Raw genomic sequence first — 12,192 nt, forward strand, 5'->3', positions numbered from 1 at the left:
AGATAGAGCCGGAGCAAATTTTCCGAATATAGTCCCCCCATCCCCCCTAATTTTGAGGCTTCAGTTTCGGGAAAAGTTAAAAAAAATGCGATTGAATATAGTCCCCCCCTTTACTTTTACCTTGGGCATTTTTGGAGAAATAGGGGGGACTATATTCAGACACATACGGTAAATTTGCTAAATGTACATAATTGACCTTGTTGGAAGAATCAAAGAGCACGGAGAGTACATGTAAGGTATGGCAACACTGCTAGCAGATTCATTGTTTCAACACAACAGAGGCCACAGCTTGACTGAATTTCTGAAGCTCTTAGTCATACCTGCTGTTTCCTGGTTGGCAAATGTAAAGTCACATGGAAACAAACCTCCGCACATCCCCGCATGCTGTGGTCACTCTTGCTTATTTTCAAAGATATGTTGAACCACATGTAGTATTGCCATAGAGATTGTTTTTATTTAAGAGTGATTATTAGTATTGATATATGTATATATGTAGTTGGTTCCTCTCAAACAATCCGTTTTAGATTGATCAGCAGTGTTTACACTTTTATATTGTAAATTATTTTAATTGTTTACTTACAAGAAAGAAATTGCTGGAGATTAAGTTAATTTCATGAATTTTCAAGATCTCACTTTGAATGACATTGAACTTCTTTGGTTGCTCCAATTATCAAAATCTGTGACTCTAAATGCATAGTTGCTTTTCATCTGAATAATTCTCATTCCTCTGCCACTCAGTCTAATAATTATCATATCTTGGTGTATCTACTAAGTTTTTTTGTCATTTATCATTGACACACATGCTGCAGTTGGTATCATACTCATGCCTTTAATGTGGCAAAAAATAAATTTAGATCTCATGCTTAAAATGAGTTTATGTTAGAAATTACATTTTAAGTGTGATCCCCCCTGTGTTTGTTTCATCAAACTGCTTGTGCTTCCATATTCTTAATTTTTCTTTGCATTTATTAATTATATTCAAGGCCTCTATTAAATTCCCATTTATTAATACTTTAGGAAAGAAAAACAAGCAACAAATATCTTTGGCTTGTTGGGGACAGATCTAGGGGTGATGGAAGAGGGTGAGGTAGTCAAGAGTGAGCGTAGTGTTCTGGATCCATCTCTGCTGCTGGCTTTGGGGGAGAACTTACATGATTAGATTACCTAATAATATATGCAAAATTGAAAATTGATCTTCACTATTATTCTTTGAAAAAATTCCAACCCATTTTTCATTTTTGGTAAACATAATTTGGTTTGATGCTTAAATGGTGTTGTTGTTGATGATTTATAAAGTGAAAAATGCAAAAGGATTAAAAAAAACATTACTGCCTATTAATTTTAGTCTTTTATAATGTATAAAATGAAAAGGCAAAATTGAATGGAAAACTGTACATGCAAAGAATTAGCATATAGCCCGCTGTATCCAATCAAAACTGGAAGAAGCCTCCTTTTGCTTTTAGATATTTACTCTTACAGAATGGTACCATGGACACAAGTGTATACGTATGTATTTTCCTAATTTTGGAGAATTGTTACCGGCCATGTATCCCCAAGAATTGCATACACCATGTTTTTATGGGTTATTTCATGTTTCATTATGATGTTATTGAGGTACATATATAGGTTCTCTATTTTGTTAAGTAGTTGTTTTTTTCTTAATTTAATATTAATCAGTATTTTTTGGATCAAGTAATGGTCAGCTAATGTTATCATAGAAACATATTCTGCCACCCATAAACAAAAAATCGGGCTGTATGGAAGCAGGTAGACTTAAATTAACAGAGAACAATACTCAAGATCGAGCACAGATTGTTATCATGAGTCACTATTCATAATAAATGTACCTTTTGAATGTTACAATAATGTGGTGACAAAGACGTAGAGTCGATGAAAGGATGAGAAGTAGCATTGCATTATGAAAACATTTATTTACAAAAATATGAGCAAATTTTTAGAAATCTCAACAATCATGTTTAACACTTTGTGCATGTGGTTTTCTTGAGCGGTGGGAAATAGCATCGAAGAGTGTTTGTGAATCCATGCTCAGTCGATGTGAACTGTGATGGTGGCGAGAGGGGGCTGATGAGACGGAGTGGCAAGAGTCGGCTCTTGAGGAAGCACGGGGAGGGGGCTGTGGGGTTTCAATGAGCAGCACTGGGGGTTCACCTCTGTGGTTCCTCTTAGTAGGTTTGCGCGTTGCGAGGACGGACGTGTCTGCTGGAAGGGATTCCACTGACTGTAGGCTGGTTGCACGTGGGAGGGAGAGTCTGAGTGGCTTTTTCGGGGGCACAGGAGGCCTTGGGGTCGAGGAGCCACTCTGTGGTGTGGAAACAGAGTGATTGGAATGGTTGTTGTGCATTTGAGGTGCCACCTGTCCATTGTGATCACTGCTATTCATTTGGTTAGGCTTTCCCTCAGTCGTCCTTTCCTCCTGCTTGCCTTGATGGTTGTTTTCATTGGGGCGGGAAGCAGAGTAGGGGGGTTGGCTAGCCTTCCAGCTGCCCGATATGGAACTCCTTGATGCATCACTGCCTGATGCTGCCGTTTGTAGTTCATTCACTTGTTCCTCGAGATATGATATCCTGTGTGTCAGGCGTAGGTTCTCTCCTTTCAAAGCATCTCTCTCTTTTTTCAATACTGCCATTGCGTCATCACTCCTCACATCTTCATCTTTTTTTACATTGACTTCTGTCCTTCTAGTAGGGTTAACCTTTCTGAGAACCACTACACAAACTGTTCCAGACACAGTTCCCAATATTCTTCGCATTTCATCTGAACTGCTTCCAATGACTGATTCTCCATTTACTTCGATAATCCTGAAATCATACAAGTAAAGTTGTTGAGTCAACCCAGAATGAAATAATCTAACAAAATATAAGTAAATATATGTGTACATTAATGGCAGTATGAGCTGCCTTTGTAAGTCCTCAATGATGCAGATTAATTATGACATATTTTCAATGTTTTCCTTGTACATATATTTTATCTTTTCATGCACAAGCAATTTTGTACACCATATTCATGGGCTTTCTGTAGGAGGAAGTTTGTAACCATTTTTTACAGTAAAATATATTGAGGAATAATGATAGAGTACCAGTGTAATCATTCTAGTCATTATATACTGGGCGAGAACTAATGTGATCAGAATACGATATGCAAAAGTATCTCAAGTCAACATTTTTGCTAATGAAATTCCACACCAAGGTATAAAAAAATAAGTTTTAGGTTTCTCATTAATTTTATGTATTCCTTGGTCATAGGAATTTTTCGAATTTGATTGCTAAAAATGAATGGAGAAAATTTTTTTAACACAAACTTACTCTTCATAGACTGCTTATTTCTTTAAGATATATATTTTGCCAACAATATGGTTATTTACTTAATAATCTGGTCTTACACCTTTGCATGAGCAATGATGTTAATTGAGTTGGTAAGAGAAACATTTCTCTACTATGTGGAAACATTATTATTGTGAGAATGATGCTAGTTACCTGTCTCCATGGGATAAAGGGCATGCTGAAGATGCCCATTCTATAAATAATCCTGACTTATTTCCATCTCCGCTGCGGCGCTTTGTCACTATGCTGAAACTTGGCCTGCGAAGGTCAACATTTACTTCCACTGCCTTTATTTCCCAACGGCCATTGCCGCTTTCCTTCAAGCACCTGTTGAGATAATGGAAACATTTTAATTCTGAATGGAATAACGTGATTATCAAAGATCTTTGATTTACCAGTATGGGTTGATATATAGGTGTAATAATAAATTGGAGTGGCATATGCCTTCACAAGTTTATCACTTGAGCTTTAGATTTGTAATATGAATCAGGTGATATTGGACTTATGATTTATCTCTTAGTTGGTCAGGATTGGATTAAGATCACTGTTTTCGAGGGGGTTTGGGTTTGCAGTTGCATCACTTTCTGTTGTCCTTTGGTGACATGCTATACCTCTCATTTTCAGATGGTGAGGTCTGATTTCCAAAGACTAGAGACTTTTTAGTATTATAAACATTTGTTTTTTGTAGCAGGTGAAATAAAAACTTTCATCAGAAAGCTGCCTTTAAGATTGCGATTTTATTAAATAACTGCCTTTGATTTAGTAAATTTTTACCACCCTCAATCTGTTTTTTTTAATTGGTGACATTAAATATTTGCAAATCTTGTTTACTTCTCTGAAAAGTGGTCCCATACAAAAATTGGTGAGTGATAACACTTTTCAGGGTGGCAAATGTTTCCAGATACATATCACAATACTGGGGTGGGGGTAATTTAATGAATTAAAATGGATCGATGGTATCCATTTTGAACCTTTGACATTCAATAGAAAATTTACAATTTAATTTCATGCATTGATTCCTTGAGATTTTCCCCTCAACATTTTTTTTCAGGGTCATTAATAGTGACAGAACTCTTACCAGTATAGGCTATTGCTTCCTGGCATATCCCGGAGCTGCTGTCTCAAGGCATTAGAGTTTGTGGCCAGTAAAATCTCTTCTGACTCTTCAATTGCTGCTTGAAGATTTCTTATCTGTTCTAGCAATGTCAGAAGTTCTAATTCCTCTCGTCCCAGGCTAAACTCCAATTCTGCTTGCTGTATCCGCACATCGATGTTACTGTTGGTAAGTAAAATATACATGCAGATTTTTAAGGATGGGAACTACAGTGCTTGCTTATGCTCTTAATTTAATAATAGATAATTCCTTAATTTATGCTCTTTTCAGATATTGTAAATTACTTTAATCTCTCAAGTTTGGAGCCACTGCATTTTAAGCGTCAAATTTTGTGCTTTTTTACATGCTCATAAGAGCCATAGTGATCGATGTATGTAGTAGCCCTAGACATGAAAAAAGTTTAATCAAATGTTTTTGCTTGCTTCTTAATTTCTTTTTCCTCCACCTTGGACAGAGCATGTAAATGTATTGGAGGTAAGGTTAATGTAACTTAATCGATGAAGCATTACATACTCTGTGACATGAAGGGAAGACAGGGATGATTGTAGCCCTTGAATGGTCCGTCTTCGAGCATCTACATCCTGGCGGAGATGACGCAGCTTTCGCTCGGCTGCAGCACGCTCTTCCTTTGTCAGTGGTGATTTTAGTGCTTCACCATTCCTTGAAATAATGTTCTTCATGATGTTTGAGCTCTTGTTTCCATTTGCCATGAACTCCCATGGATTATGATGATTGTTCGCAGTACCTGGCCACCTCCCCAACTGCTGCTTTAAACTGTGAAATATAAATTAGTCAAAACTGATGAATGGGCAAAAATAAAATTTTAGGAGTTCCATAAAACTATTAAAAATGACGTTTATTTTCCATTAAGATGTTCCCATTCAATTAAATATATTATCACTCAATGAGAACTTAGCTGCATACATATTATTTCAGTTCATTTCATCAGTTTTAAAACATTACAACTTTGAGCAAGTAAGCACGATAAATAATAAGTGAAAACACAGACGAGGAAAAATGAACCATCTTGGCCATTAGGCACAATATTTGAAGACCTAACAGTCGACCTTCACAGTAAAATTTATTTCATGGTTATTTTAAAGTTTGTCATATTTGTGTCCATTTCAAGGCTACTTATGGAAAAATGTTTGAGTGGTACATGAGGAGGTGGTACTTAAATATCCCCACATGGAGAGACATACAGTCTTCTCTCTTCAGTCATGTAGGCTTTCATTCATTAATTTGAGTCTCTAATAATATTCAGAACATCATATCAGTGAAAAATAACATCTGATATCTGTATCTGACATCAGGGATAGAGTCAACCAAGGAAGGCCAAAAATTAGTTTAGCAGGAGGGCAGGATTCTATAAAGAGGAACCAGCACTCCTGTCTGGCAAGTCATACCTATTTTGTATTTTTCATCAATTATAACTTTTAAAAACTCACTCTATCATATTAAAATTTTCATGGCATCAATAGTAAACCTTTTCAGGAACTTAACCTTTCTCTTAGATTAAAAAATTTCAATTTCTTTCAATGTACTGGTGTCTATTTTTTTTGCAAGAACAGGCAGGTTACATTTTCAGTCTCTCATTCCTGGTTTCTACCATCTGTCATAGGACCGTTATCTTTGTCCATTTTCTATGTTTTCCTAACTTTTTCTTTTCCATTACGTGCATTTTTATCTTTAGTGAAGTACCTACATAAAAGCTCTAGATTCAAATGTCTAAATTTACCAAATTACTAGCATTCAAAATGTCCTTGGGTCTAATTGGCCCATACATTAGCACTGGAGGGTTTAGTGCCTATTTTATATTTCTCCTTAGCCACCAGTAAAATTCTAGGAATGCATTTTTATGTACTCTTGTCTAGTTTATATAGTGTACCCTCCAATAATTTTGGTGGGAGGTTCAAACCATTTCACCCACTTCCCAATGGCACTTAGCTCCATTGTCTCACTCTGTACGGTCACACCCTTCCGTGGCCCTCGAAAACTTGATTTTAAATATTGGCTTTTCCACTTTTGTGTTCATTTGTGTACTATTGCAAGTCATAAATAAAATAAAAGTTACTGGAAATTTTCCAAAAACAAATAGTTTTATCTCATAAACGGTTTCAATTCCTATTCTCTTATCTTAAGGTTATATAATAAGTATTCTGGCATTATCTTCACTTGGGGATAATAAAACATGAATTGAAACTGGTCGTGAGATAAAATGTACGTCAAAAATTGCCAGTAATTTTTAAATTATCAGCAGATTAGAATTCCACAAGATGAGGTCTGAAAACCCTTTGCTATTTTTATTTGCTAGTATCCCAACTGGCCAAATTGTCATAGATTGTTTCATTCACCATCCACACTTTTTTGGAAACTCACAAAAAACCTTTAAGAATTATTTCATATGCTCTTTTAGTGTGGAGGAACTGGCCAGATCAGAATACTGAGAACAATTGCTGCACCTCCTCAGCTCCGACTCACCCCTGAATGACAGTCTCCTTTTCTCTTAGAGTTTTCTTCAGGTTGTCCAGCTCGAGGGGAGGATGATCAGAATTTTTCTCTGAAGTGGAAATCGGTGTTTTCTGAGGCACTGGTGCTGGTGGAGACATTGGTCTAACCACTGGCCGAGGACTTGGTGACGTTAGGGATGACTTTGAGGGATAAGAGCGGATTCCTCGGTCACCCAGGGGTGTCGCTGGTGCAGATGGGGTGACGGAAGACATCCCTGACTGGCTTGGAGTCCTCCGTCGCCTTGGTGTCACCGATAGGGATACTTCAATGCTTGCCATCTGTAACAAAGGATATGCTGTTGTGAGTACATGTTTTATTCTTTTTATGCCTATAAATATTATCCCCTCGTAGAAATGATTATTAAAATAGAAATATGTATATTAAAATATGAAAATTTCTTTGAGGATAAAGTTTTTACCTTTGATCAGAACTTATGCTGGATAATGGGGATTAATGCCTAAAGTCATACCTGGACATGAATTTTGGGGGCGGACTTATCAGGGCTCCTCCCTCAAAATAAGGAGTGTAAAGAAAAGATTAGTTATCATAGTTTGAATTAGTTTCAATAATCAGGTGCAAGGTCATGAAAAAGGGCTAAACATCAGCAACACCTGAATCTCATCATAAAAATGGCGGGAAAAACCAACTCTGGCTCCTCCAATCAGAACCGGCCTCGACTGACGCAGATTGTATATAAGCCTGCGACCTGATACACGTGCGCCAATTAAAAAAAAAAACTTTTGCAAACTGGCTGTTTGTGGTGAGATTTGACTCACCGGTACAGCTTTGTATATGCGCCTTCGGCGCTGACAATTGGTGACTACACCCAGCATCAACCATCCCTGAGGACGATGAAAAAGTATTTCATCGAAATGTCCAGGCAGAAATGGAGTGCTTAACCCGGTTGGAAACCCGAGACACTTTCACAGATTCCATTGCGTGTCCTCACGGGTGCGATCGCCTCTCATTACCCATTGGTAATCCCCTCAGGGGCTAATATCATGGAAATGCCCAGAAGGGCCTTGGCTCCCTCCGAAATTATTAGGATCTATATATGTACACCTCTTCAGTGGCGCAGCGAGGGAAGGGTTTTGGGGGACAAAACCCCCCCCCCCCCCCATAGCTCAGAGAAATTTTTAAGTTTAATCTATTTTACTTGATTGCATTTATATTTATTATAGAATAGCGTAAGGATTTCTAAAATATCCCTCAGAAAGCAGTAAAACTCACTATTTATCCTAAAAAAATGTCTGGGGAGGGCCCCCACACCTCCCGCTTACCATGGCGGGTATTCCATACCCCTAGACACACCAGTAGTAGTTGCGCCTTAGACCCCCATTTTACTTAATGGATTAGTGTTACTTATAGAATAGTGCTAGGATTAATCAAATATATCTCATAAAGCGGTAAAACTAGTAATTTTGAACCATCAATCTTAAAATTTTCTGGAGGAGGGCCCCCGCAACTCCCACTTACCTTGGCGGGTATGCAATACCTCCACACTCCTAAAGTATTAGTTGTACCTAAAACCCCCCTAGCCTTAATTCTTAGCTGCGCCCCTGCACCTCTTGCCTTTTTTATATGTTCCAAAATTGCTACTCTCTTGAATTAGTTTAGCGAAGGGAAGAAATCTATCTCCGCGGTGGTTCGACGATGGATCTTATCTCTTTTGATGCAAAGCGGACGACCGCTTTGTAATGACAGTGGTAATTGGCATACGAAATGTATGATAAAATTGCCCCGCCCTTTTTATTCAAGGGATTTAATATATACTTTATCATGCCGTCGTTTTATTTCCAACTAGAACGATAAAACGTGTCCGATTCTTCAGGGAAGAAAAAATTCATTAAATAACCTAATTTTATTTTTATCAATTGTTAACTATAATGGTCTGAATGGAAGTTCCGATAAGCTTCCTTTTTAAGACACTAATTTATTTCATTTTACCCTGGCGTCAGGACCAACCATATTGAGATCTTCTTTCTACCTATTTTCAGTGTAATTTATGAAGTTATTGCTTTTACGGGAGGATGTCTTTGGCATTCTCGAATATCTTCGGTAAATATGATGTAATACTGGTTGAAACACCACTGAACCACGTTCTGTGATTCCCGTAAAACGAAAATGAAATGAACGTGAAACTGAAGTGTAAGTTAAAGGAATCAAGTTAATTTAAAGAATTAAGGCGTGGTTAGCCAAGAGTTAGTGAATTTTGTTCGTGGTTAGCACGTCGAATCGACACCAATTTTTTCCTTGCATTATTTTTAAGCGCTATCTCTGCAATTAGCGGATGTTTTGCATAGGAGTTTAGCGGGTCGATCGGCATCTTCACTTATTTAAGTATTCGTTAGTGTCATTACATTTATGATGAAATAATCAAGTTGGTCCAGAAACTACTTCTACTATGAGATGATGAAATGTAGTGAAATTTACGGTGTTAACAGGGGCGGTTTAAGTGGTAAGCAAAGTACGCGGTCCCGTAGGGCGCTTAGCAAAAGGGGGCGCCTAAGCGCTCAGTCAAATATATAAAAAAATTGGTTTTTAAGCTCTAAAAATATCACTTTCAATTTATGATAGGAAGCACGTGATAAGTTCACGCTAATATTTAATTCTCGACCCTTATTTCTAAAGTGTTTGTATTTATTTTAAAATTCATCCAGAAAGAATCCTTCCTAACTCTGAGGTTATTTTGAGGTGGCGGGGGAATGTTTTTCGCTTATACTAGAAAAATATCTGGAACCGGCCCTGGGTGTCTCGTGTAACAAAGAGCACGAGAAGTTCATCCAATATTGCAGAATATTTGTGAAAAGCATTGGCATCAAATAATCCAATCTTACCTTGGCCTCGAGGGTTTCCAGCTGAGCCATTCTCGGCTCCAGTAGGATTTGTGTCGCTGGTCCATAACAGGTTTGCCCTGGGTGTAAGGCAGTCTGCAAGAGAAGTATGAAAAATAAGTTAATCAATTAATTGAATTTGCGATAACGGACCTGTATTTTTCTGGAATATTTTTTGCTCTGCATTTATAGGAATACACAATCGGTATGATGGGGACTGAAATGCATTATGCATAGTTACATGGCTACTAAGACATCGATAGCTATGCTGAATCGATCAATGACTTCGCTGATTTTTCAATCGGTAGTGTTTAGCTTTTTGATCGGTAGTAATCGATAGACTGGAATACATCAATTGATATCCTGTTGAGTAGTTAATATATCTATTTGTCATTCGTTTGAAACTTTCGTTAGCGATCCAGTATACATAGATAGATAGATTTAATAATTCAGTATTTTACAGATAATGACTTTATAAAAGAAAAAACAGCAGTATAAATCACATGAATTCAATGCGCCTCATGAAAAAAAAAATTTGCTGACGCTACAAAACTAATTCAACATCAGGCTTCTTGCAAAAAAGAATACAAGTTGTAAAGAGTTTTCTTTCAAACCATCAAAAAAATAATACGTACAATACGATTTTTATAAGAAAAAATAATCAAGTAAGTATACAAATACACCTTTATCTCTATGTTCAATTATTAACATAAACCCTGTAGATTTCTTACTCGAAAAAATGTTTTTGTCTTTTGATTAAGTAAACTAGGATAATTATAATGGCAATAAGTTAAAAGTGCGTAGCACAAAATTAAAAAGGTTGGTTTAAAAAACTCGACGTATTTGGCTGCCCCGACCAACTAATTACTAATTATAGTTAATGAATTTGCTATATCGATTTTAATTGACTGTGAGGCTTCAAATTCGGCCTTTTTCGCCGGAGAGGAAAACTAATATGGTAAATTAGATGAACCCTGAGCAATTGGACTTGCAATTTTTAAAATTTTATCTTCGGCGTATTGGAGATATTCCGTTACGTCCTTTTCATTGCACCATCTGTTGTCTTTCCGCATTTAATCGTAAATGAGGCGGCTGGATTTTTGCGGACTTTCATTCCATATATTTTGGGAAGCGTACAATTTATGGATGTTTAATAGCTCGTACATCAAATTTGAGCGTGTTAATAATATTGATTGATTAGTGGTACACTCACGTATTGGTGGTATTCTCACGGTTGAGGCATATTTTAGTTCTTCCGCGTAAACAGCGGTGAGATTGACCGTAATTTCTATGGGAAAAATTATCCTGGACCGGTATTCAAACCAGGGACCTTTTTATTTCCGGGCCGTTACGGAGGCAACTACGATATTCAATTCTGTGGTTCTTTAATTTCCATAGCAAGTCGAAGGTTCTTGGTTCCATGCCTGGTCCAGAGGAATTGTTTGTCATCACAATGACTCTGAATCCTTATTTGTGTCTGAATTATTAAAAATGTCCTCCATTAGCCATAGTGAATTTTGTTTAACATAAATATTGACAGCTCTTTTAAATGTTTTTTAGATAGGCCAATGTCTATATTTTTTAAGTAACCAATTCTCTAGCCTGCGTTTCGCAATTGTAATTTTGCATAATTTTTTTAGTTCTTAATTATTAGTCACTAGTTTTGTAGGGGAATATGACTTAACTTTTTCTTAATAACGTAACTTTTTCGTAAATGTTCATAAAAATCATAATGATGCAAAAATACAATTGCGAAACGTCAACAAGAGATATGGATGACTCAAAGAAAAATATGGATATCGATCTAACAATAATAAATTCAGGACAATTATCAATTAAAACTGGGCAAGAAATTGGATTATGATATCGTAAAGTAAGAACCGATAGGAAAGTAATAATCCAATAAAATTTTAAGTAAGGGTTTAAATGTTAAGGAATGCGTGCTTGTTGATTATTCTACTCTCTCACCTGTCACCTTTTTCAAAAACCACTTAACCCGAACACCATTGTGTCCATTAGCGACACCGCACCCGGCATTGTTTGACATGCTAATATCAACACGAGCATGTGTGCACACACCGTGGAAGCGATGATGGGTCTCCCATGGATTGGGTGTGAATCGCAAGAGCAAGAGAGAGCATTGAGAAAATTTCCCGCGGACGGAAAAGTGGGGTAGCTACATGGTTCGACATGGCTCTCCTCGTTCTTGCATCAACTATGATGGGATGATGAATATGTATTGGTAACCAGTCCACACAGCTCTCCATATCGGCTCCGATTTATTTAACCTTTTATAACCCAATGTTGCTTCTAAGCAACATCAAACATTTTTAAACTTTAAGCTCTACTTAGGAGTTATCTAAAATACCTATTATTTTGTAGTGCAAATTTT

General features: G+C 37.0%; 1 protein-coding gene across 1 annotated transcript in view; it reads right to left on the bottom strand.

Annotated features, from left to right (window-relative positions):
- Window positions 1-1,914: 1,914 nt before the first annotated feature.
- LOC124159023 overlaps window positions 1,915-12,192 on the bottom strand; it is a 138,395-nt gene continuing 128,117 nt past the window's right edge. Inside the window, exons 4-9 of the mRNA XM_046534509.1 lie at window positions 9,804-9,896; window positions 6,937-7,244; window positions 4,969-5,229; window positions 4,420-4,617; window positions 3,495-3,668; window positions 1,915-2,819 (exon numbers count right to left, since the gene is read on the bottom strand). Of these exons, the coding sequence (XP_046390465.1) occupies window positions 1,964-2,819; window positions 3,495-3,668; window positions 4,420-4,617; window positions 4,969-5,229; window positions 6,937-7,244; window positions 9,804-9,896 (1,890 nt within the window). The 3' untranslated portion in view covers window positions 1,915-1,963. The remainder of the gene's footprint in view (window positions 2,820-3,494; window positions 3,669-4,419; window positions 4,618-4,968; window positions 5,230-6,936; window positions 7,245-9,803; window positions 9,897-12,192) is intronic.

This window comes from Ischnura elegans, chromosome 5 (assembly GCF_921293095.1).
Source record: "Ischnura elegans chromosome 5, ioIscEleg1.1, whole genome shotgun sequence".
NCBI lineage: Eukaryota > Metazoa > Arthropoda > Insecta > Odonata > Coenagrionidae > Ischnura > Ischnura elegans.